At 36.2% G+C, this 27923-nt stretch overlaps 1 protein-coding gene across 1 annotated transcript; it reads left to right on the top strand.

The window, feature by feature from the left end:
• The first annotated feature begins 32 nt into the window (after positions 1-32).
• LOC119984698 (uncharacterized protein At4g06598-like) lies at positions 33-9429 on the top strand. The gene is made up of 5 exons (XM_038828773.1): positions 33-169; positions 1064-1799; positions 7074-7149; positions 7253-7379; positions 8756-9429. The coding sequence occupies exons 2-5, from the start codon at positions 1084-1086 to the stop codon at positions 8944-8946; spliced, it is 1110 nt and encodes a 369-aa protein (XP_038684701.1). The 5' UTR covers positions 33-169; positions 1064-1083; the 3' UTR covers positions 8947-9429.
• Positions 9430-27923: the final 18494 nt, after the last annotated feature.

Here is a 27923-nt window from a genome sequence, read left to right as displayed (position 1 = left end):
TGATATACTTTCTGGATTTTCAATCTAGCCCCTTTTCAACGCCAGACTCACAAGCACTGAGAGAGAGAGAGAGAGAGATGGGAGCTTCGAAGGGGAGGAGCAAACCCTTCAACAGATAAAGTTTCATTTGATTATTGATTTCGAGATCTCAATTCTTCAATCAGGAAAGGTACTTTTGTGATTTTATTTTTGAAATACCTTCAATTTGTGTCCTTTGCTTCCAAAACGAATATCGTTGTTGTTGTTTTTTGCTCAGATGATTGGCTATTATTTGTTTATTTCTGATTTTTAACTTGCACATTGCAGCATTTTGGTCCGATTTAAAAATTTTGTTGGTTTAGGCCCTTTAGGGTTTTCTGATGTCCTTCTATAATTTTTTTTCTCCTAAGAGGATGTTGGAAAAGTTTAGAAAGTTGAGCTTTGAATCCTTCGTTTTCCGGGTCTTTTGGCGTTTGATAAGATATAGACTTTCTTTTTTCTTTTTCGTGAATGGAAAATAAGTTTATTCAAGCACCAAGGTGATAAGATAAAGACTTTCGACTCAAGGGAGGCTCTGAAACTTTTTATTGTTGGCAACAGAGAAGAGGGTGGTCGCTTTTTGTGCGTGTGGTAGTTGCTCATGGCTGGCCAGATCTCTTTTTGAATTTTTTTTTTCCTTCCAATTATATTAACTTTGCAGTATTTCTGTTGTTCTACTCGGAAAAGAGGAGAGAGAGAAGTTGCTGTGTAGTTTTACTTGCGGAGATTGCTTGTTTCTATGTTATACCATTTTTTTTTGAATCCGGCTAAGTGGTTGCAAGCATTTTGATACGCAATATGATTCTTATGGTTTACAGCTTCCTTATGTGCACCTGTTATGTTTATGTAATGCGTTGTTCGAGCGGCAAAAAAACTCATATGGGTGTGCATGATTTGATACCCCTTGTTTGCACATTGTTTTGTGGACTAAGCAAGCAATGACAATAATGACAGGATATTAGAAGTAATTTTGTTGATTTTAGTACTGTACTTGGACTCATGGGAGTATTTTTCTAATAGAATATCGATTTCTCCTGTACCGCAGGGGCTTGTTGTGTTTCAGAAATGGCAAATTCCAAGGGGTCATCAAACATCAGAAATTTTGTGTACTCTGGAAAGCACGCTTTGCTTCCACCTAAAATTCCTTTTCCTAGTGTTTCCCCATCATATGTTGATTATGTCCCTAGCAATGTAATTGGATCAAAAGCTTTTCAAAAACCTAAGGAGGCAAGTGCACAGCATCAAAGAACTTCTTCTGAGACCCTCTTCGTTGAAGAGCAACCTTCTTGGCTTGATGATCTACTTAATGAGCCAGAGACACATGTTCGCAGAGGAGGACATCGGCGTTCATCAAGTGACTCCTTTGCATATGTAGATGCAACTAATGCTTCTAACATAGATTACACAGCACAGGATCAGTACAGATTTAAAAATATGGCAGCTATACCTTCTTGGGGCTCTCGAGACTTCAGTTATCACACAGATGCTCGCCATTCTTCTCTCTATGGTGAGTTGAACTTGGGAAAGCAGAAGAGTAGGGCATGGGAACCGTCAATGAATATTGTGACCCACTCAACCGGACTTCATGCTATGAGGGAAAATATTTCTCTTCCGAATTCAGGATCATCTTGTTCACCACCGGAAGTGGATGGGTTTGCATCTACAAATGAAGAGCAGGATCTAGCTGAATCCGCTCCACCTGACCCCAAAGCTTTGTCTGAGAACAATGATGGTCATGCTAAGCCTTCCCCATCTGAGACGGAGACAAAACGTGCTAAACAGTATGTTCTCTATTTATTTTCCTGCTGCTATAGTGTTATATTGTTTTTTTATTTTTTTTTTATTTTTAACTTTAGAATCCTGTTCATATGAACCAGAGACTTGTATCCTTGGCTGTTCTGCTCTAATTGTCATTTGCTGCTTCCCCAACTTATTTATTCTGTTGCTTGTATCATGTTTTGGTGCATTTCATGTCCTGTACATCAGAGGAGACACTTCCATTGGTTTATTCTTTACATGCATTTACTCCTTCTTGGTTGCACCTTCTCGATGATTTTGCAATAAAATCTCTTCTGCATTTAAAAAAAGTGTTAGCTGTTATGAATGGTGTTGAAGTATTTGTGAAAAGATTATATGGTTGAAGCTAGAATAGCTGGGACTTGGTCAAAACTGAAAAGTATGCAATTTATTGTAGTGGATTCTGCGAATAAAGTAGACTTCACGTTGATGTTGTTCTTCTTTTTCCATACTTACTTTGACCATGTAAACGAGTGAATATGCATTTTAGAATGTATTTTTTCCTGAAATGCTTTCTATTTTAGAAATTTGTTTTTGACACTATTCTTATGGAACATACTTTCGTCACTGGCAAAGATACCAACCCTTTTCCCTTGACTACCCCTTTTGCGCGAGTCAATAGATTCTTCCCTTCTTGGCTCAAGATCCATTAATAACCACCCCTATCATTTATTTGTTAATTTTGAATTCATCTTTTTTTCTAATACAAATATTTTATTGAGGCACCAAGGGGGTGCGGTCCGTGCGGACCAGAGATTACACAGTAGCTAGACTTATAGCCTCAAGGACATTGTCGTAAAGGAAGGTACACCAAAGTTTAAAGCTGCTAATTGCTAAACCAGCTGTCTATGAAGCTGTCAAAACCAGACTACTGAGTTGAAAATCATACAATTCCTCTCCCTCTATATCATCCATTAATTTTCTGCACCTTGTTAGCAATATTTGGATCGTTTTCAGATATCATTTGTGCCTACCATATGCATAAAAACCTTCAAATTTCTCATGTTCCTAGTTCCACTTAATAACATCCGAAAATATAGTGCCTTTTTTATGTAGTGCTGTAGGCTAGCATTTTTGTGGAAGGGTTGGGGGATTGTTTGGGGACTTGAACCCATTCCTTCTTATCCATTATTGTTATAAACAATAGTGAGAGAAAATATATCATTGTAATGTTGGTAAAAATTACATAAAATCTCCATAATGATGTCCTTTCACTTCAATCTGAATTTTTGAGTTGTGACCTTCATTACTTCTCCCTACTGGCAGAACATTGATTTTTCATGAGATAACATTGTATCTTGATGAAATTCCTGATAATGATGGTTGACAGCTCGGTCAGTTATGAGGCAGAGCATTGGACGAGTTGCTCTCAGCTTGCTATATGGTGCCATTCTTTACAGCTGACTCTATTACTCACAAGAGATGTGGGAATCCTTATTACATTAATCTGTAACCATGTTCATATCCATTTGGGGATTACTGTTCATACAACATGAATTTAGTTTCCATCAGCTGATATATTGTGAAAATATGTTAGGTGTGGGGGAGAAAGAATTGGGGATTTAAGGAAGAAATTAAAATAATTTCGCGATGGCTTCATATAGATCAAATGGTATACATTTTACATTAAGATAATGGAATTGCAGACCATCTACTTATTTAGTCATTTCTCAAGCCAGTATGTTAGGAGTTGTGTAATGACATCTTTGAATTCCCATAAGATGAAATGGAAGGTTAGATGGTGCTTGCATTTCACCTTATTTAGTTATTTTGTTCCTTTGTGTATAGTTCAAAATTCCTGTTGTCGACCAATGTTTGTTTGCAATTAATGAATCTAATATTTTTTAGTCCTCATTCGATGTCTGATTTGTCAATTTTATGACAAAATGCAAAACTTAGAAGGGGATGTGTTCGTCTAAAATTTAACTTGTGCAAAGAAAAATAAAAATGACAGAGTTTGAACTAGGTGCTCTTAAATTCCAGATGCATTTTTGTCTTCTCTTGTTAATTTTTAAATTGACTGGAAGCCCTTGTATTCAACTATCTAAGATTTGTAAAGTTTTTCACAAGGAAAATTGTCGCAGCATCATATTTTTATTCCTACCATAATCTGAGCACTCAGTTTTGACAACCTCTTTGACGGTCTTCCTATTTATTTTATTTTCCAGTCTTCTTGTGGACTCTCACTTGATTAGCAACATTGACCTTTCTTTAGCATATCTGATGTAGTTTTTAAACTACGGATGTAGATTTTGTTTAGGATTTAGCGAGCTAAAAACCCTCTACCCAAATTAATCCCAAATCAAGATCCCTAGGACAAAATTTTTCCAATTCGTAGGTTCTTAAAACTGAAAACAGAATAATCACCCTGAATGTTTCAGGATGAGTTGAATAAACTCACCTTCCACTCTCAGACTCACTGCTCACTGAACATGTAAGGAATCTAAACTATTGCAACTTTACATAAAAATTATCAGTATTACTCATTCATCATCGTTGATAAATTACACCCATATATATATATATAGACTTCTAGTAATCCTAATTATACTAATACTTCCTTCAAATAATATTAAGATTCCTAAAAGTAAACTAAGACAACTCCAATTATAAATATGACTTGATTTGGGAAAATAACCTAATTGACAGACTAATAGAAATACTTTTAAAATTCGAAATTCCAATACACCTGGAAATTCAGACCCAATAATAAACTAACTTATGAAAACATAAAATTACACAAATATTAGCTAGAATTAATGGCTTCCTTCATCAATATCTGATTTAGTAGTCACACAATAGTATGGCCCAAGATGTGATTCTTTGGAATAGGAAAGTCGTTATTTTTTTTTGAATAGAAAAAAATTATTCAAGCACCGAAGGGGCGCAACCCACAACTACACCAAGGACGAGCAGTTAATAAGATCAAAAACATTTCTAGGGTAAGACAGACTCCAGAATTTTAGGCACTCAAACCAATTTACAATAAAAAAGTCTAGGGAGGAATCCTTGTTTTAAAAAATTCTGTTGTTCCTTTCTTTCCAAATCAGCCACATAACTGACATAGGAATGAGCTGAAGGAAATTCTTTTGGTGTTTGTCTTTTCCAATAGAAGCCCACGCGAGCAGCTCTTTGTCTACAGTATTGTGAGTGACCCACCAAAGACCCAACATCTTCCAAACATTTTCCCAGACCTTTCTGGACCAGGGGCAGCGCAGGAACAGGTGGTTAATAGACTCTGAATCTGCTTTACACAAATAGCATCTATTCACAAGAGAGAAGCCCCTCCTTTGTAGGTTGTCTTGAGTTAAGATTCGCTGCCAAACAACCTCCCAGCAAAAGAAAATAACTCTAGGAGGAGCCTTAGACTTCCATAACCAGAGCCAGGGGAAAAGATTGTTACCAAGGTGCATGTTGTCCTTTTGAAGCTCTTTATAAAAGGAACTCACCGAGAACAATTTACTGTTTTCCAACTTCCAGCAGATTATTTCTTCTTTTGTGGGATAGGTTTTTGCGCCATAAACCACCTGCCAGAAACTAGTAAACATTTCCACTTCTTAAGCCTCATGAGTAAAGGTGATGTTCCAAGAGGTATCTCTATCATGAGTTTGAAGCAATTGAAAAATGGAGGCCCCCTTTTGAGTAGCTAGACTGTAAAGATTTGGGAACAAATCCCTTAAAGAAGTGTCTCCAGTCCAGATGTCATTCCAGAAGCTTATAGAGTTTCCCTTACCAGCTTGATAATAAGTCAAAGCAAACCAGACCTCCCAACCCTTTCTAATGAATTTCGAAGGACTGCATCCATGAGGGTCTCTACTCTGCTTAGTACACCATCCACTATGCTCAGTGCTATACTTACAAGCAATGATTCTCCTCCATAATTGATTCCTACTAGTGGCAAATCTCCGTAACCATTTGCCTAGTAAGGCTTTGTTAAAAGTCATCAGGCATTTTATCCCAAGTCCTCCGACTTCTCTAGGGAGCTTGACACACTGCCAATTCACCAAATGCATCTTCTTGCTCTCCAGGGAATCGCCCCACAAAAATCTACACATGATCTTCTCGATTCTACCAGCGATGGGGGAAGGAATGGGCAGGATAGACATCATATAAACTGGGAGGTTAGAGAGGGTGCTCTTAATCAGCATTAACCTTCCAGCTTTTGATAAGCAATTTCTTCTCCATCCTGACAGCTTCTTGTCAAAACTAGCAATCAAAGGACGCCAAATATTATGGTCTTTATGTTTAGCACCAAGTGGGAACCCGAGATAATTTGTGGGCAAGCTGCAAATGCTGCATCCGAGAGCCTCAGCTAAAACTTCAACGTCCCCAGTACTTCCCAGAGGAATGATATGACTTTTGCTTAAGTTGACCTTCAAATCTGAGATAGCTTTAAAACCTAAAAGGATGGCGCGAAGGATGTTAACTTGTTCCACACTTCCTCCACAAAAGCACAAAACATCATCTGCATATAAAAGATTAGACACAATGACAGAGTTTGTTCTATTGCTGATAGTGACCCCTTCAAGGATGCCGTTTGAGATGGCTCTATCCAACATACAACTCAGGATATCCATTCCTAAAACGAAAAGGAGAGGAGACAGGGGGTCACCCTGCCTAACTCCTTTTGAGGAGTGAAAGAACTCTGTCACAGCCCTGTTCACCAAGATTGAAAAAGAAGCTGAAGAAACACATTTTTTTATCCAGCAGATCCACTTCCTCCCAAAACCTTTTCTTTCCAAGACTTTGAACAAAAAATTCCAGAATTGCTAGTTCCTATCTACATTAGGCTCCCGAGCATTTTCTTGCTAGCAGAAATGACCCTCTTTGTGATTCCTATTTCTTTTAGTTTCAACTGTCATTTAGAAGTGCTTTTTAAGGGTTGTTCATACAGGTGTGGTAACTCAGGGCTTTTATATAGTCACTTGCAAACAAATATGTCTGGTAAGCACTTAAAAAACAAAATGTGAGGCAATTTCCACGTATTTGTAGCTTGGTTAGTAATTAATACTGGTATATTCTTGGTTGAAATGGTAATTATAAGTTATAAATAGCTGGCTCCAATTCCCCAACCCCAGGAGAAAAAAGTTAAAACGATCAAAAAATAAAGAAAAGAAATGTGTTATAGTGAAAGATGTTTTATGAATGATTCTTGCTTGACATTCGTCAATAATGGTTGATTATAATCCTTTTTTTGTCAATATAAGTTGATTATTTGTATTATTTTTTTCATAAGCAGTTGATTATTATTTTTGTAGGCAATTTGCTCAACGTTCGCGGGTTCGAAAGCTTCAATACATAGCTGAGCTTGAAAGGAATGTACACGCTTTACAGGTAAGTACAACTGAAAGCTGAAACTGTAACAATTTAAGACCTTTTGTTGGAGCAAACATATTCTTTGTTCTCGTGCTAAAAGTAAATAGGGGCTTCACCACAGGCTGAAGGATCTGAAGTATCAGCTGAGCTTGAATTTCTCAACCAGCGGAATCTTATTCTGAGCATGGAGAACAAAGCTCTGAAGCAACGTTTGGAAAATCTATCTAAGGAGCAGCTTATCAAATACTGTAAGTTATGTACTTGATGTGTTAAATTTCTAAAACATTTTTTTTGATCCTTCTATTGCTTGGATTTCCAACTTTTGTTACTTAGAATGAAGTTTTATCTAAACTCTAAGAGGGAGCTTTTTTCCTAGAAATGATGTCAACTAGGTCTAGTTGTTTTATTACCTTTTATATGTTATCGAGTAGGTATCATGCACCATATCTGTGCAAGACTTGTTGTGCATGTGCTATGGAGGAAAACAGCAATTTAGTGCTCATGTTGAAATGACTGAAAAATTAATATGATGTACTGTGGACATTTTTGTCGTAAGAATTGCTTCATTATTTAATGGCAAGGAAGAAATAGGTTGAGGCTGAAACTTAATTTTCTTCGTGTTGCAATCTGGGAATGTTGGAAATTTCTTTTTGTGTAGGTATTATCATGAGCTCAGATGCTGCGCTTGACTAGCAGTCAGTTAGCTCAACCCTGTCAATCAAGGCAAATTATAATTGTTTAGGTTTGTGTGGCTTTGCGGTCACTTTAGCGTGGTAGCAAGGCCAGTATAAGGAATAATTGTGGCCTTGTGAGCTTGGAGGGGATGGGTATGTATAGATGTACAAGGAAAAAAACTTGTTGATTGTTGACATTTTTCCTCTTATTTTTTTTGGTTAATTTAGAAGATCAGCAGTTGAAATTTGAAAAGCTATTAGTTGGAGCAGCGATCTCTTTGAACTCTAAAAGATTAGATGGTTTAATGTTCTGTTCTCTTGGTTCTGCAGACTAAGTTATGGTTTTGTGGAGGGGGATGCTGTAATTTTTATAGATTTTTAGGTGACGGAGAAGCAGCGTTAATTTCAGTAGTTTAACTCCTTAACACCCTATCTGTTGCAAGGAGTTAAAGTCTCCATAACCTTTTAAGGATGCATTAAAAAAAAAATCTGCATGGTTGCATAACTTTACTGTAATTTATTTTTGTTTTACTTAGCTCATTGCGTATTCAGGTTCATGCCTTCAAGTGTGCTTTGCTTCTTGGATGATATGAGGTATTGGCACCTTAAGTGCACCTAGCGCCATTAACGACACTGATATGTCAGCATGTCCTTTTGTAGTATTGATGTTTTTTAGGTCATACATCAAAGTGATTGATAGATGGAGTTACTAACCTGATTTTCCTTAACAACTATTTTTTTTGTTATTGTTGAAGTGATTTTTTTGTCTATTTCCTTAACCTAGAGGCCATGAGTTCAATTCTTGTAAAGAACATATCTATCATCTATGTATTATGTGGGGGATAACTGTGTACATCCTGCCTGTCCCCAGCCCCACTCATGAGAGTTATTTACCTATTGTTGAAAATATTTATCTGAAAGATTTTAACTGTTTAAAGCCTGTTGTTCAGTGGAACAGGAGGTGTTGGAGAGGGAGATTGGAAGGCTGCGAGCCTTATATCAGCAACATCAACAGCAGCCATCATCTAGCCATCGCCGCTCTAAGAGCAGGGATCTTGATTCTCAATTTGCAAATCTCTCGTTGAAACATAAAGATGCCAGTCCTGGCCATGGTCCTGTGACTGGTCCTCTCCGCACTTAGATATAAGTTCTAGTCAGAGATGTGTTGTACGCAGTAATTGCTTCAATTGGTGCTTACCACAGTTTCAGTTTCAATGCTCTTCCCTTCTATGGGATCACACCTGGGTCTTCAACTCTTGATACCTTCGCTTTTCCTTTGTTTCTTGCTACTTTCCTTTCGATAAATTCAGTTGTCATTTTCATGTGCACCTGGTAGTCGTTGCTGGCAGATAGATGACTTACCGGAGGTGGTAACTTATAAAAAAACAGGGTTCCATCTTTGGGCCCTTTCTTGTATGGTTCAGTCATGATTCAGGAAATTAACATACACCACTTGACTTCCCGAGACATCCAATTTGTGGAATCAAGTTTAGTACAAAGTTTGCTAGGGCTGTTTGGATCAGCATTACCTGTAGTGCATTCTGATAAGAGTGTGGTTTCTGATTTATGACTTCTACATTGAGTTTATGATTTGTTATGATGACAAATTGATTTATTGCTACTTTGTTTTCCTTACCGTATTTACTTCGTTTGGAGAGTTTGTCATTTGTATGGCATGGTAATAAGTAGTTGGAAACCTTTGTGTTTAATGTTCTTGTGAAATTGAATTAGTAACTTGAAATTATTACGAAGCATGCATAGTGGACAGGTCTTCCCAGATTGATGTATCATTCTATTGTCCTTAAATACCAATTAATGACGAGCAAATAACATAATAGACACAGCTTTTCCAGTTTAATAATTGATAACAGCTTTATATGATATGATTTGGACTAAAAACATTTACAATATCATTCTCTTTTTCTCTTTCTTTTTCTTTTTAAATTCAGGCACAATTAATATAAAATAAATTAAAACTCTTTTTGGAATTCTTCCTAGAGTTCGTTCTTCCCTTGATTTCTTGTTGGAGGTGAGTGAGCAACATATCCCTGTTTGGTATTACTGTTTTTTTTTCTTTTGATTTTCAAAAAATAAAAAATAGTATTTGTTTGTATTTTTGTTTTGGTTTTCATGAAAACCTACCACAGGTTTTCAAATTTTTTTTTTAAAAAAAACAGAATTTAAAAAGTTTTTAAAACCACATAGATGACAATCCCCTCTCTTGGACGACACGCAAGTAGACATTTTTCTCTCATTTTTCTCGTTTCAGGGCTCATATTTAGGTCTCGACATTAGGTCAGACCATAAATTTAGGGCGCAAGCCTGGATTGACCATTCAGGCTTTGGGCTGACCCTCATCCAAAAATGTTGGCCCAAGCTCGGTTGGGCTCAGATAAATTGGGCTTATGAGCCTGGGTCATTGTTCGGGCTTTGGGCTCGTTTGGCTTGAATTTAGCCCATGGAGTCGGGCTTCAGGCAGGGCCCAACCCAAAAACTAAGGCCTAGGCCCACCCATAAGTATTTTCGGGCTTTTGACTGTGAGCTCCTCGGACCGCGGATCATTTGGTGATCCTTACTCATATATTTGAATCAAGATCACTGACTATTTCTGTGAATCAAGAGTAGAACTTCACGATATCTTACATGACAATCTCGTATTGAATCAAATTTATGTTTTAGGTACACAACTAAACAACATGTTAAATTTATGTTTTCATTTCATGTTTATGTTTTTTTATTTTTGTTTTCATTATTTTCGAAAGTAATAGTTAATTACTAGGTCTTTCTTGCTTTCAAAATTATCATTCTACAATATTTTGAAAATGATCCCAAAAGAAAAGTTGGCTTATATTATATAGGGAGAAAAAGATGGCAAATCCAAATTAAATAAAAGAAACGCAATTTGAAATCTCAATGTCCTTGTAGGCCACAAAGTTCTGGAAGACGGAGGTTTATTTTATTTTTATTTTTATTTTTTGAAGAAAAGTGTGCAGTTTCAGATGTCATTTTCATTTATATAAAATAAATAATTTGCAGCCGACAAATGCATTTTTGCATGAAACAAGCAGCTGCCTGCAAATCTTAGTCTCAATCGGGCGATTTCCAACTTTGTTCAAAAATGTTCATGGAACTCCAGATATCAAAATTAAATCATACGAGAATGAGAATGAAGTTCGAACAATCCCATTCAACAAATTCAGTTTTTGTAATCTATAAATACCACAACAATCCATACTAAATTTCACACTCCCAAACTTCATCGTATTTTCTTCTTCATTAGCTTGTATACAAAACAACAAATCTTGTTGGTTTCTTCTCATCTCAACAATGGTCGAGCTCTTTAGAAAAGTACTTTCACAAACTGATATTGACTATAGATTAGCATTTCCTACTGCCTCGTTAAGAGAGTTTCCATTTCCTGTAGGAGCTCATACAACAAACTTTCAAGTCACGGACACTCGTGATGATGAATGGAACTTCATACTATCTATTCGGAGAAATGATCCAAATCCTAAGCCCGTTCTCTCTGGCGATTGGCTTCGATTTGTTCAGTCCAAAGATCTTAGAGTGGGTGATAGGATCATCCTCTATCGGGATGGCGCTCAATACAATATCAGAGCTGAGAGAAGAATCTTTGGAGTTTGGGCTAATGTGATGTGAAACAACTTTTCGTTCTGGATTTCCTTAGTTTGTGTGACTTTATGTTTGTGATGTTTCAATCATTTGTTCATTTGGTTTGTGATGTATCTTTGTTGTTGTGTTTTATTACGATTTGGTTTGCCCCTACGTCGTGAAATTAAAATTGTATGTGCAATATAAGTTACTTGTATTTAATTTGATCAAATATATATGTATAATGGAGTTGCAATTAATTATATGATAGAATAAATTTTTATTTGCTGGTAAAAATCTTAGTTTCTTCTTCACACTATTTCAGTATGAGTGTGAGGTTTTTTTTAATAAGTCTGATAGTAAGAGGTTTGGCCATTACACCAAGGCTTCGTTCCTAACTTTTATTAATTTCTATCTCAACTCGCTAATTGATATATTGATATAAATCGGGGCATGTTTTATACTTTTATGGATCAAAACTCTTTTCATTGGCAGGGTCTACATGTCATCTTCTAATTGGTGAAATGATTCAAATTATTGTTGGGAAATTAGACCCACTCTCTTCCTTCCTTGAGAGATTAATCAACAAGACAATAGAGAAATTGAAACTGAGAAAAATAACAATCACAACACAAGATTTATATGAAAAACCTCCAAGCCCGGAGGAAAAGCTACGGTCGTTGTCAAAAGACAACCAAGCGAAAACTTCATTATGTAGAAAATTTGTACAACCACACATCGATAATTTTCTCTCACCAAGAAATCCAAGAATACCCAAGCGCCCGAGAGATTACATAAGCCTCAATCTAACCTATATCTCTAAGACCCTACATTATCGATAGAAACCTATGCTAAATCTGAGAGATACACTACAAAGTTAACACCCTTGCTCTCTCTCAACACAAACCTTTGCTTTCTCTTTCTACTAAAACACTAATAAACCACTAGTATTTATAGTAGTACAAAATCTCCTAGTTCAATTCTACTTAGGAGTCCCTTCCCAAGATGTTTCCAAATTTCTCCTTTGTTTTTAACACCAAATTGTTTGATCAAAATTCCACAATTATAGGCCCGTTCACTCTAAAGATTGGTTTCAATTTATTCAGTCAAATGGTCCTAAAGTGTGCGGCAGAGTCATATTCTTCATTGGAATGGTGCTCAATACAATTTCGGAGCGCAGATAAAAGTATTTGTGGAGTTTGGGCTAATATGATGTGAAAGTAACATTTCTCTCTGAAAATTTCACAGAGAGCTCCAAAAAACACATTGAAAGCAGCAAAGGCTCTACTAGTTTTTCTTTAAAAAAAAAAAAAAAAATTATATGGAGGAGTTATTGGTTTGAAGTTGTAGAACCTAGTTAGATTGAGTTTGAACTTTGAAGTGGTGAGAGAAAGTAAGTTGATTTGTGTTATATTTAGATGGAAGTGAGGATGAGTTTTGAACCTTGACATGCGATACCACTTCCATTTCTTCATGATATTAGTTTTCGTGGATTGATCTTTAAAAATGTCACGTGCGATATTATAACATTTTCAATATCTGCTTTGGTCAATATCTGGTCGATTAGTAATAGATATGAGCTCAAATATCCACTACAACATTTGTCTTATGAAAGAATTTTATAATATAGAACATACAATGTATACACACTAGTTTGTAGAATTCTGAGGTTGACATTGATTTTACAAATCACAACTGCTACAGTAGAGAGAGTATTTTTTGCCATGAAGATTGTCAAGAATCGACTTCATAATCGAATGGACGATTGATGATTAGATGATATTTTAATTTTGTACTTTGAGAAAGATATTTTTGATGCTATTACAAATGAGGTTTTCATGAAAAGATTTCAAAATATGAAAAATTATCGAATACATTTGTATAACTTTCAATTATTACGTATCACTATTATATAAATTTTTTATTTTTAATGTTATTTTTTCTACTTTCAAAACATTATTAACTACAAGAAGCATGTTCTAATTCTTTATATTTTCTTGGATGTACAAGCTTGTTGGCCCACCACAAGAAATTAGCACCGGCTTTGGACCATTTGGATCTTCCAAAATGTCACGTGCAATATTTGAGTCCGCGCGGTGTCGTATGGTTTCAATATATGGTTTTGTCAACCATGTGCTTCTCCATTTTAATAATGAGTATTGATAACGTGTGTTTTAAAGGCATTTGTTAATGATTCATTATAGCATATCATAGTATGTCATGTGTGATGCCTACTCTTTCACATAATTTCTTAAATTTTTTTTTGAAATATCACAGAGAATTGTGTTTACAGTTGAAATCGAACCTTGAGCACACATATGACTAACCCAATCAAAATACATTAATATTTTTTCAGATTCCAAAATACATTTTCCATTATTATCTAGTGTTCTAATTAATAGCAGCACAACATGATATGATTTGGACTAATTATAACATTTACAATATGTAGTTCTGACTTGTGACGTAAACACCTCAAATTAATTTTCTCTTTTATTTTTTTTTTGTTTTCTTCTTCAATTCAGGCACAATGGATACAAAAAAGTTGGCTTATATATAGGGAGAAAAAGATGACAAATAAAAAATTACAAATTAAATCAAAGGAAGCCAATTTGAAATATCTATTTCTTTGCCGGCCCTCAAAGCTCTGGAAGTTGGTATCATTCGAATAATTGTGATACTTGTTATCCAACGAGAGGTCAACTGGGTAGCTCGCATGCGGCATGCACGTGAACCAAATCTTGAGTACAAGGTTTATTTATTTATATTTATTGAAGAAAAAGTGTGCAACTACAAAATGTCATTTTCATTTATAGAAAATAAATAATTTGTAGCCGACAAATGCAATTTTGCATGAAACAATAAGGTGATTGGTTTAAATCGTGCGATTTGTAGTTGGACTTAACCTTGAGTTCAAAAATTAAACCATACGAGAATGAAGGGTATCGTATGTGATGGTTCGAGATTCATTCCAACAATATCATTCAATAAATCCAGTTTCTGTACTTTATAAATACCACAACAATCCATACTAAGTTTCACACTCCCAAACTTCTTCTTATCTTCTTCATCTGCTTGTATACAGAACAACTCTTTCACAAAAAATCTTGTCGGTCTCTTCTCATCATCAATGGCAGAGCTCTTCAGGAAAGTACTCTCACAAACAGATATTGATTACAGATTAGCATTTCCTACTGCCTTGTTAAGAGAGTTTCCATTTCCTATCGGAGCTCATGCAACAAACTTTCGAGCCATAGACACTAGATATGATGAGTGGAGCTTCAAACTCTCTATTCGGAGAAATGATCCAAATCCTAAGCCCGTTCTCTCTGGAGATTGGCTTCGATTTGTTCAGTCCAAAGATCTTAGAGTGGGTGATAGGATCATCCTCTATCGGGATGGTGCTCAATACAATATCAGAGCTGAGAGAAGAATCTTTGGAGTTTGGGCTAATGTGATGTGAAACAACTTTTCGTTCTCGATTTCCTTAGTTTGTGTGACTTTATGTTTGTGATGTTTCAATCATTTGTTCATTTGGTTTGTGATGTATCTTTGTTGTTGTGTTTTATTACAATTTGGTTTGCCTCTATGTCGTGAAATTAAAATTGTATCTGCAATATAAGTTACTTGTATTTTAATTTGATCAAATATATACGTATAATGGAGTTGCAATTAATTATATGGCAGAATAAATTTTTATTTGCTGGCAAAAATCTTAGTTTCTTCTTCACACTATTTCAGTTAAGATGGATATAAGATTTTGTTTCTTCTCTCAAACAGTAAGGAGAGAGGGGATTAGAACCCTTGACCACATTGAGTCATGGACCTCATAGTATGAGTATGAGGTTTTTTTTGATAAGTCTGATAGTAAGAGGTTTGGTCACTAGACCAAGGCTTAGTTCCTAATTTTTATTAATTTCTATCTCAACTCGCTAATTGATATATTGATATAAATCAAGGCACGTTTTATGGATCAAAACACTTTTCATGGCAGGGCCTACATGTCATCTTCTAATTTGAATTTATTATTATTCATGGCATAATTTATTGATAAAAAGCTAATCGGCGAAATGATTCAAATTATTGTTGAAAAATTAGACCCACTATCTTCTTTGACAAATTAATCAACACGACAATAGAGAAATTGAAACTGGGAAAAACAACAATCACAACACAATATTTATGTGGAAAACCTCCAAGCCCGGAGGAAAAACTACGGCCGTTGTCAAAAGGCAACCAAGTGAAAACTTTATTATGTAGAAAATTTGTACAACTGCACACCGATAATTTTTTCTCACCAAGAATACCCATGAGCCAGAGAGATTACATAAGCCCCAATCTAGCCTACATCTCTAAGACTCTACATCTTGAATCTCTAACCGACAGAAACCTAGGCTAAACCCGAGAGATACACCACAAAGTTATCATCCTTTGCTCTCTCTCAACACAAACCTTTGATTTCTCTCTCTACCAAAACACTAATAAACCACTAGTATTTATAATAGTACAAAATCTCCTAATTCAATTCTACCTAGGAGTCCCTCTCCAAGATGTTTCTAATTACAAATATGATTTCCCTCACATTCCTAACTAGAGACCAACTTCAAAAATGAGTTTCGTCTTAACCGGGACTTTTTCGTACCAATTAAAATTGTCTAGATTTCTCCTTTGTTTTTAACACTTGATTTTTGATCAAAATTCCACAATTATAAGCCCGTTCTCTCTAAAGATTGGTTTCGATTTATTCAGTCCAATGGTCTTAAAGTGGGTGGCAGAGTCATTCTTCATTGGAGTGGCACTTAATACAACTTCAGAGCTCAGATAAAAGTATTTAGAGTTTGGGCTAATATGATGTGTGTAATGGCAAAAAATAACACAGGCCCAACAACAGTAGAGGCCCAATTGAGGTTTGACCAAGAACAACACTGTTGAAGACACGTGTCTTCGATAGTCGAAGATCTGGAAGAACGTCGAAGCCGATAATGACATTACCTTCTCTTCGACCTGAGATTGCCATGGTCTCATTCTTTAATTCTTTGATTCTCATGTTGTATATAGTATGTGTACATACTTGGAGTGTTGCAGGAAGCAATATGGTTGACCTGATTCTGACACAAGAAGATATCCTCAACCTACTAGCTAGAACAGTAGGTCTACCCTCTGACACTTAAAGCCACCCCACGTCCCATCATAGAGTAGCGTCAGAAGGGTCAGAGCGAAATCATATGAAAAGTATGGTTTGTCTCTAACGGTAACTTAGTAAGGATCGAACGAAGATGGTCCAGACACCTGTCTCCAACCTAACAATATAAAAAGCAAAATCCTGCCAAGAGGAAGGGGTCTTTCTCTTCTTCCCGAAATCCCTCGACTGTCTCTTCTTCTAGTTGTACTTTCTCATCAACACTCTGTCTTCGACACGATATTCAACCCAATCTCTGAACCACACTCTGGACTCTTTTATATTCATTGCCTTTATATTTGATTATTGCCTAAAAGGGGCATTCGATTATCATTCTAACTTGAGCGTCAGAGTGTCTTTGGTAGGTACCACACCGGTGCAACATTCTTATCTTGATTCTTTTATCTAGGACACAGGTTGCTGGTGTCTCAACAATGTAAATCTTTGATTATAAATTCTACCATCTATAATTTGGGACCCACTGTGGGGCCCTAGCAATCACAGTTCCAGTATGACGAAAGAACACAGTAACATAACGGCTGGTATGATAATCGAAATGAGGAGCCTAAGAGAGGAAATGCGAAAATCCACTCAACATTTCGACGTCATGGCCACAGAACACGCCACGATCCGTGCGGAGAATGAAACTATACGAGCTGAGAACGCAACACTGAACCTCACAACTCAAACATCGCCCCCGACGCATTCCCTAGCCCAGAATACAACCTCCATCAATCCAATGGCTTCCCTGGAGCAGGCTACTCCCTCAGGGCTACTGCCTCGCACAGCAGCCGAGACCAGCGCAAGGAATGCCGTCTTATCACACCATCCGAGTATCCCACGATCGAAAACATCGACTTTCCAGGCCTCCTTGACCGCGGATTGCCAATATACCAAGCAATGAGTGACTCTGGCACACTCCTAGCAACCGGACTCACTTATGATATAGATATGGTGTGTAAGCTAGCTAGTGCAGAAGCCCAGCAACAAATAGCCATGTGGATGCAAAGAATCCCAGGAATGCTGTCACCGCAAAAAAAGACGTTGCACGATTGTTATGCTGATTCTCCCTTTGTAGACTACATCGCACTGGTAGAGATGCCCCACAAATTCAACTTCCCAAACATGAAGCTGTATGACGAGAACATTGATCCTGAAGATCATGTTGCCCACTACTGACAGAAGATGCTGGATACCACCATCCCGAATCTGTGAGAAGTTGGAATGTGCAACGGTTTCGAATCAAGCCTAACGGAACCAACCCTCACTTGGTTCATCAATCAGTCGAATGGCAGCATCGCCTTCATTGTTGCGTTGGTGGACGCCTTTAGCCAGCAGTTCTCTAGCAGCAGGAGGGTAAAGAAATGCTCTGAGGATCTTTATAGGATCCAACAGCAACCTGGGGAACCCACATAAGACATGCTGGGACGTTTCAACAAGGAGATGATTTCAATCCCCAATTACAACACTGAAACAATGATCGTGGCCTTTCGGAGAGCATGTTTGCCAAATGGAGAGCTATATAAAGAGTTGACCAGATACATGTGTAAGACCATGGAAGATGTTATGGTCCAAACTTGGTCCCAGATCAAATGGGAAAAAGATGAATACAGGGCTCACGATACTACGAAAGATCACCCCAAGGCTTCCTTGAACAGCTATGACAGTAGAAGAGATACTAGACAATTGCAGTGCAAAGATCGTTGAAGCGATCACCCCAACGCCAATCCCTATCAGAGAGATAGAGAAATAACCCTCGACATCTGCCTACAACGAGCACCACCCTACATGCTTTGTATCGAACACAAAGAGTGTGTTGCCGTAATGAGAGACATGGGAAATACTGTGAGATGGCCTGATAGACCTTAGGGCTTGAGATGGGACACCACAAAGTTTTGTGATTTCCATCACGACCATGGTCATATGACTCCAAAATGCATTGCCCTCAGATATGAGGTCACCGAGCTCCTCAAAGAAGGGCACCTCAAAGACATACTGATTGAAAAAGGAAGAGAGGTCTATGACAAGAAAAAGAAAACTCCTACCAAACGCGAAAGCCATGAAATCTCGCCACACATCCCACTTCACGTAAGGACCAACATGTGAATGATCATCGATGGGTAGGAGGTCAGCGGAATATCACTCATGGCAGCAAAAAAGCATGAGCAAAAGACAACGAATCCGGGAATAAGGGAGGGTGGCAATCCTCCGACAACGACAGGCCAAATCCTCAGCTTTGTAGATGATGAAGCAGCGGAATTGATGAGCCCCCACCACGACGCTCTAGTCATCTCCTTGACAATCGCCAACTGTTAGGTCGCAAGGATCTTTGTTGACTACGGGAGCTCAACAAATGTCCTATTCTTCGACGCTCTCAAAGAAACGGGCATAGACGAAGTCAACATCTTCAGAAAGCCTATACCCCTCTTTGGCTTCAGCGGGGAATAGAAGTTCACCATGGGAGAAATCACCCTGCCAGTCTACGCAAAAGGAATAAACTTGCAAATGAAGTTCCACATGATCTACGACACTTGTACCTACAACGCCATCTTGGGCCGCCCTTGGATTTATGAACTCAAGTTTGGATCGACGAAACTTCTACCTACAACATTGGTGTTATGAAAGCATTTTAATATAGAAGATACAATGTATACACACTAGGTTGTAGACTCCTGAGGTTGACATTGATTTTACCTGTCACAACTGCTACAATAGAGAGAGTATTTTTTGCCATGAAGTTTGTCAAGAATCTACTTCATAATAGAATGGGCGACCAATGATTAAATGATAGCTGAATTGTGTACATTTAGAAAAATATTTTTGATGCTATTGCAAATGAGGTTATCATGAAAAGATTTCAAAATATGAAAAATTGTCGAGTACATTTGTAAACTTTCAATTATTATTTATCACCATTATATAAAATTTTGATTTTTAATGTTATTTTTCGTACTTTCAAAAGACATTATTAACTATACTTTCAAATCATATGAAAAACAACATCAAAAATAAAAATAAAAAACTTATACAATAACGATAATGAATATTACAAATGTGATTACAAACATTACCAATGATTATTCATATTTTGGAATCATTTCATAATAATCTCATTTGGAATATCATCGAAATTATATTTTTTTTAATGTACAAAACTAAACTATCATTTAAACATTGTTCGCCCATTCAATTTTAATCTTATTATTGACACTAAAGAGGTACATCCTTCATCCCCACTAGTTTTTTTTTTTTTTTTTTTAATAAGCTCATCCCTCATAGTTGAAGCCACTCTTTGGTTATTCTAACAAATATCATAACATTTACAACATCTTGATCTTTTCTCTTATAGTGACAAATTATTTGTGATTCCCCACACAATTTTCATTAGATGCAAGACTTCAAAATTACATATAATTTACAATATATATATATATATATAGAGAGAGAGAGTAATTCTCCTATGCACACTTAATTTGTACACTTAAAATACGCACATTTGTTTTCACCATTGATTTGAAACATGTGAGACCCAAAGCAAGGGTCCCATTTGTCATTTCACATTCACACCCTTAAAAAGTAATGCGTATTTTAACTGCGCATAGGAGAATTTCTATATATATACATTTTTTTTTTCAAAAACTTATGGTGGAAAATTGCCTACCCTTGTCCATACATCCATCCGCCCCATGGTTTCCATCGTGCAATTACTGTTAAACACTTAAACTTATTCTTCGACAACTCTCATCTTTGGATAGAAGCTCTTCATTCATCTATTGTGATTTGAGTCTATGTTGAGGAGAGGATTTGATTCTCCACTATCTACTATCCACTTGCAAAAATTTTGTTTAAAGTAAGAGGTTTTGTTACCTACTACTTCTACCACAGTAATATGCACGATTTATATCACTTGACTTACGATTATTGAAGTAGAACATACTCTCATCATCCCTCATAAGTTGGAACCACTGTTTGGATAAATATCATAACATTTACAATATCTTAGTCTTTTCTCTATAATGTCTATGACAAATCATTTTTGATTCCCTTCCTGATCGGATTGTATTATACTGTTATACAAGAGATTTCAAAGTCACATATAATTGACAAAAATTTCAATTATATATATGTAATAGATATTTGGTCATACTTTTAACCATTAGTATTGTTGCTTTAGGAATTGCATCTGTACTTATTTATGTAGTTAGGCCGCAATCAGCCTCATAAGAATCTTGTTCTAATTCTTTACATTCTCTTGGATGTACAAGCTTGTTGGCCCACTAGAAGAAAAAAATTAGCACCGGCTTTGGACCATTTGAATCTTCGAAAATGTCACGTGCAATATTAGAGTCCTCGCGGTGTCGTACGGTTTCAATATCTGGTTTGGTCAAACAACATGATATGATTTGGACTTAATAACATTTACAATATGTAGTCGTGAGGTCAACTGGATAGCTCGCATGCAAGTGAACCAAATCTTGAGAGTCGAAGGGTTTTTTATTCTATTTTTTGAAGAGAAAGTGTGCAACAATAAGGTGCTTGGTTGAAATGTCATTTTCATTTATATAAAACGAATAATTTGTAGCCGACAAAATGCATTTTTTGCATGAAACATTAAGGTGCCTGGTTGAAATCGTGCGATTTGCAGTTAGACTAAACTAACTTTGTTCAAATTTTTTCATATGACACCAGAGATCAAAATTAAATCATACGAGAATGAAGTGTATCTTATGTGATGGTTCGAGATTCATTCCAATAATATCATTCAACAAATCCAGTTTTTCTACTCTATATATACCATAACAATCCATTCTAAGTTTCGCACTCCCAAACTTCATCATATCTTCTTCATCATCATCAGTTTGTATACAAAACAACTCTTTCACAAAACCTTGTTGGTTTCTTCTCATCTCATCGATGGTGGAGCTCTTTAGGAAAACACTCTCACAAACCGATATTGATTACAGATTAGCATTTCCTACTGCCTTGTTAAGAGAGTTTCCATTTCCTATCGGAGCTCATGCAACAAGCTTTCAAGCCACAGACACTAGCTATGATGAGTGGAGTTTCAAACTCTCTGTTCGAAAAAATGATCCAAATCCTAGGCCAGTTCTCTCTGGTGATTGGCTTCGATTTGTTCAATCCAAAGGTCTTAAAGTGGGTGACAGGATCATCCTTTATCGGGATGGCGCTCAATACAACATCAGAGCAGAGAGAAGAGTCTTTGGAGTTTGGGCTAATGTGATGTGAAAACAGCTTTTCGTTCTCTAAAGATTTTCTCATATTGTGTGAATTTATGTTTGTCATGATGTTTCAATCATTTGTTCATTTGGTTTGTAATGTATCTTTGTTGTTGTGTTTTTATTATGATTTGGTTTGCCCCTATGTCATAAAATTAAATTACATCTAAATGTAAGGTGTTTGTATTAATTTGATCAATATGCGTAATTGACTTGTAATTAATTATATGACATAATAAATTTTGATTTGATGGTCCATAATCTTTACACAAACTTCATATTATTTCATTTAAGATGAATATGAAATTTTATTTCTTCTACCAAAGACCAAGGAGAGGAGGGAGTTGAACCCATATCACATTGACTCATGGACCTCATAGTATGGTGCGTTGATTTTTTGGATCAACATTTGACCAAACCCATTTGACCAACTAGAAATCACGATCCACTTGAAACTTATTCAAGTCCATTCCATGACTAAAATTATTTTATGGTAGGGTCGACATGTCATCTTCTGATTTGAATTTATGATAATTCATGGCATAATTTATTGATAAAATCCTAATTGGCGAAAGCAAATCTACAACCAGATCTACCACATCGGACCATCCAAACCATAGTTCAGTAGTCAAATATATCTTCATGCACCCAAAAGATACACCGAAAGCAGGAAATTACTAAGGTCCACTCTTATGAAAAAAGTGGACCATCCACCTCCTCTAAATAACTCTTTAAAGGTTATTACAGTCTTTACTCAGGTGAGCATCTCGAGGATATTTTTTAGATCCAATGGTGTTTGATGAAGGTGGACAAAAGGGTGGATGAAAATAGGGTGGACCTAAGAAGGTCCCTACAGCAAAGGCTCTACTAGGCGAGACCGTAGATATGTATGTGAGTCTTTCTTGCGTTTATACACTCAAAGATATCTATATTTCATTGTGGGGCCCTTAATGTTTTGGAATTTGTTATGATTCAATTGATTGTGATACTTGTCCTGTAATTGGATAACGTGTATGTGTGCCTAAGGTCGGTTGACAATTGACTAGATTAGACATATGTGTGTTCAACATACGATTCCAATGAAAAGTATATTTCTCAATGGTTTTTTTCAAAAAAAGAAGATAACGTATATGTTATGTAAATTAAAAGAATGCATGTTAATTAAGAAAAAAAACACTTGCACGCATCTTAATTAAATATCAATTCAAAAGAAATAGTGTTTGACAACGTCCAAAACTACCTCAGTCTTGGTGATGTATCTGGTGGTAAGACTGATGTTAGGAAGTATACTCGGACTCGCTAAGGTGACCAGAATAATAGAAAACGTGAGCTATAGGGGGCTTGATTTTGTTCTCTGGGGACCACTGATCCGATGCTCAAGTCAATTCAATATACCATCAATGGGGAAGTGCTAGAAGCGGTTTCGCTCATCGAGCAATTTAGAGTGCAGTGTTTAAACCCTTTACCTGGCACTGGAGATCCCATTTTATATGAATTTGAGAATTCTAATTTTGGTAGAAGAAGATCTATTCCTTTGTGATTTTTAGCATATTTTGTGTAGGGCGAATCTCATACGAATTCCTTTCCTAATTGAGTTTAATTCTTTCAAGACTCTTGATTCCCTTTAACATTTGGTTACCAGGGATTTCCCAGATAATGTTGTTCAATTTAGTGCTGAGATGTATTCTCGGCTTGCCGAGATGCTATCCTTTCGACAACCGTGCTTGATGTGAGTTGTTGGGTGACTCTTCGGATACTATTCCTTGCTGCTCGGGTAACTTATTCTCGACTGGCCACCTCGGCTCTTCAAATTCTCGAGACATCATATCATAAAGACATAATATGTCTTGAAATTCGAATCAACGGTTTGAATTTTAGAGTGAACAAGCTCAAGAAGTAGGAAAAAAAAGAGAAGAAAGATCACAACTAACAGAACCAAAGAATCCACACTCCGGTATATCTCCATACAAGAACGATGTTTGTCTCATCGTGAAAGATGAGTAATTCAACAACCACCTCAAACTAGTATGATGGTTGAGGTTGGTGAAACCTAACAACTCATTGTGTTAAGTCAGCCATTTCATGACATCATGTAATAATCAGATCTTCTAAATACATGCGTACGAGTCATGAACAATCACGTGAAACATGTTATGATGGTGGAGTTTGAATTGACACATTCTCAGATTGTCCTTTTCTTCGTGCTTCACCTCATATTTCAAGCAACCCTTTAAGTTAAATCACGATTCGCGAGTCGCCTAACTGCCATTGGAACTTATACATGAAGGTAATGATAGTCATACGTACTCATGTAAAACCCCTATTTCATTTCCCATAAAATTGGCAGTGTTTCACAGATATATTTCTACTCGTATCCCCTATTCCATTTTCACAAAATAGACAGTGCATCACAGGTCCGCGTCCCCTATTCTCCCACTCACAAAATAGGTAGTGTTTCACGTAGTATATCCCTACTCGTGTCCCCTACTCGTGCTTTCTAACAAGATTCATTGTGGATATATTTTACATGGTCGTTCTTAATTATATTGTGATTGTTCTTAATTACATTATTTTCATAAATAGTGTAATAAGATCTGGAACAATGAAAACAATGTAATAATAATCTGAACCACAAAAAACGATATAATAAGAATCTATAATACTAACAAAAATAATGAAAATGGATAATGCTAGAGACCCCCAAAATTTAACCCCCAAAAGTCTCCCAAATCTATGTGGCATTAAAATAACCATTGATTAAAAACATACATTTAGAACCCACTTCACATCCAACACTCCATATTAAATGGGAGACTTTTGGGGATCACTTTTTGGGGATCTCAAGCAATATCCTAATGAAAATACATTGTTGGTCAAATTAGGTCTTAAAAGGTGAAACTTATATTAAATTAATATTTCAAAGAAGTATAAATCATTATTTTCTATATTCTTACTTAAATTACATTATTTTTTTTATTTGTATGACATGAGAAATCTCATTGTTTATTTTTAAAATATTGATATTTGTATAGTTAGAGAAATTTCATCATTTTATTACATTACTTTTGATCAACACATACCTTTATTATATTATTTCAACCTCTTATTACATTGTTTCAGCTTCTTACCTTTATTACATTATTTCAGTCTCTTAACCATATTTATAGTACGTTATTTTTATGGGTGACATAGATTATAATTATATTGTTTCACTGTACTGATAAAATTACACATTCATGACGAGATCTCAAAGACCCATGAAAACCTAAATCCAAATCACATATAAAAACCCAAACCGAGATCTCAAAGACCAATGGATGATATTTATTCAAATAAATCAAATGTGTCTCTGATTAATAAATTTGCAATATATATATATATATATATATATTCATTTAAAGGAGCAAACTTAACTCTCAACACCCGACACCCAAATCCAGCCTAATATTCTTTTTTTTAGGCTAACACATGATTTAAGAGCTACCACCTAAAGAAGTCCAACCTCCTAGTCTTGGCATTGCTTGCTTCGTATCATCACAATATCGATACCAAACAGAATACAAAAACAAAACTGTGGAGTACTCTTTCACACAGAAAAATTCAAGTTTTTCATTAAAGAAAGATGAGAAACAAAAATGCCTCAAATCCAAGGAAATAGAGCAGAAAAAGAGACGCCCCAAATCAAGTAACTAAATCAGAAAAGGACGAGAGAAGATAGAAATAGAGAGAGGTGAGTAGGGAGAGATGATAAAGAGAGAAAGAGATGAGGATGGGAAATGTGGAGAGGGTGGAGAGAATGAGGAGATGAAACAGAGAGAAGGATATTTGTGCGCGGCTATCAAAATAGAAGTGAGATAGATTTTTTGTTTTTCGTTTTTTTTTTAAAATTCATATCTAAGTGGCATTTGTTTTTGTTGATAAGTAGAGCATATATAACCACAACAAAGAAAAATACAACAGGGCATCAGAGGGATGGCCTGGCAGAGTATAAAAGAGGAGAGCAGCAATTCAAGACAAACCATCAAAGGATAATCAAAAAACAATAAAACTACATATCCTCAAATCCCAAGCCAGACAACATGATCTATACCCCTTCCTACACCTCCTTTAGCTAATAGATCTGCAACCTGATTGCCTTCTCTACGAATGTGATTAAACGAGACTGAAGTCAGCTGTAGATTGCCTTCTCTAAGTGGCATTTGTCGCCTAAATTATGAAGGTTTATGGACAAAAAGGTCCATGTAAGTTTAGCATTTTCGTTCAAGCTATAATTTATAACAGCTCCATATGATATCATTTGGACTTGAGTCAATGCTACATTCACCCCAAATAAAACTCTTATTTTATCTCAAATCTAGGTTGCATGTATTGTCATTTACTGTAAACACACATTTTGGATTCTCACATTATTCTTTCGGCTTATACATTTAAAAAATGTTCTAGTGACGTAAACCCCTCAAATTTATATCCCCATCTATTTCGTTGTGGGCCCTCAATGTTCTGGAAGTTGGTACCATTCGAATGATTGTGATCCTCGTTGCATAACGTCAGGTCAACTGCTTAAAACTTGCATGCACGTGCATCAAATCTCAAAGTCGGAGGTTTTCTTATTATTTTTTTTTATTTTTCAAATGTCATTTTCATTTATATAAAATATATCATTTGTAGCCGACAAATGCATTTTTGCATGAAGCAATATGCTACTTAGCTTAAGTGTAGAAGGCTCCATTTTTGGTCTAGGTGGATGGAATTGAATTGAACCTTAAGTGTAGAAGACTCCAAAATCTTAATTTCATTTTTCTTAAACAAAGGTTGACTAACTTTCTCGTTCAATGTTAACACACATGCAACTGGATCCTTTGCAAGTTTCATTTTCACATCATCCTTAAAATGAGCATGGATCAAATCTACTTTCATAATATCCTTAAACTCACTCACTTGCTTAGACAAATTAAAAACATTGGTCTCTACGATCATATTCCCGAAGGAAAGTTGCATATCACCCCATTCCTACCGTTAATTACGGTATTGGAAGTTGTTAAGAAGGATCTTCCTAAGATGAGCGGTATACAAGTACTAAAGCTAAGGAGTGTTTGAGTATCTAGAACTATAAAATCCACAGGATATTAGAACTTGTCCACTTGGACCAACACATCTTCAACAATACTCCTAGGTACCTTAGTTGATCTATCCGCTAATTGTAAGGTGATCCTAGTGAGTTTCAATTCACCAAACCCTAATTTTTCAATAAACCTTGTACAGTAGGAGATTTACACTAACTCTTACGTATAACAATGCTTGCTCTACTCTATGGTTTCGTATGACACAAGAGATAGTAGGACAACCGGTTCTTTGTATTACGGAGGAGTGTTGTTTTGGATAATGGAGTTTCCTTGCTCCATTAGAAATACTTTCTCCTTCATATTCAACTTCCTTTTCCCCGTACACAATTCCTTAAGAAAGTTGGCATATGAAGGTATTTGCTTAATGACATCTAGGAGGTATATTCATCTTGACTTGTTTAAATAGTTCTGACATCTCCAAATTCAATGCCTTATTGTTGTGATTGCATAGCCTTTAGGGAAAGGGTATCTTTGGGATGTAGTCACTTTCCTTGCTAGAGTCTATCTTGGTCCCATTTTATTGTCCCTCATTTTCCTCTTCTTTTCTATGTCTTTTCTTTATTTTTTTCAGCATTTCTAGGTGAAGTGTCCGGATAGTCTAGTGGAGGTGCCGGACATATTCACCTCTGTCTACCTTTGTCCATAGGCTGTCCGGACAGCCTGATAGAGGTGTCCGAAGAGATTCACTACTATCCACCTTTTTCAACTGCAGATTTTTCTCAGTGAAACTCTTCTCTTTCTCTTTTTCTCCCAGGCCATTACCCAAGTCTTGGACATCACCATTTTCCTTTTTATCCTCAAAGGGAATGGGTCTATCCACAATACATCCATTTTGTCAAAGTAAGGATGGCTTGAACTTGTTCATATCCACTCAACCTCTTGCTAGATGATTCAACTGCATAGGCTTGCTTAGAAGGATTGGTGTAGGGTTGAGTTGGGAACTTACACTTCTCATTGGTGGTGAGTG

The sequence above is a fragment of the Tripterygium wilfordii genome, chromosome 18 (genome assembly GCF_013401445.1).
Source record: "Tripterygium wilfordii isolate XIE 37 chromosome 18, ASM1340144v1, whole genome shotgun sequence".
Classification (NCBI taxonomy): Eukaryota; Viridiplantae; Streptophyta; class Magnoliopsida; order Celastrales; family Celastraceae; genus Tripterygium; species Tripterygium wilfordii.
This window is presented reverse-complemented; position numbering and strand designations above follow the sequence as displayed.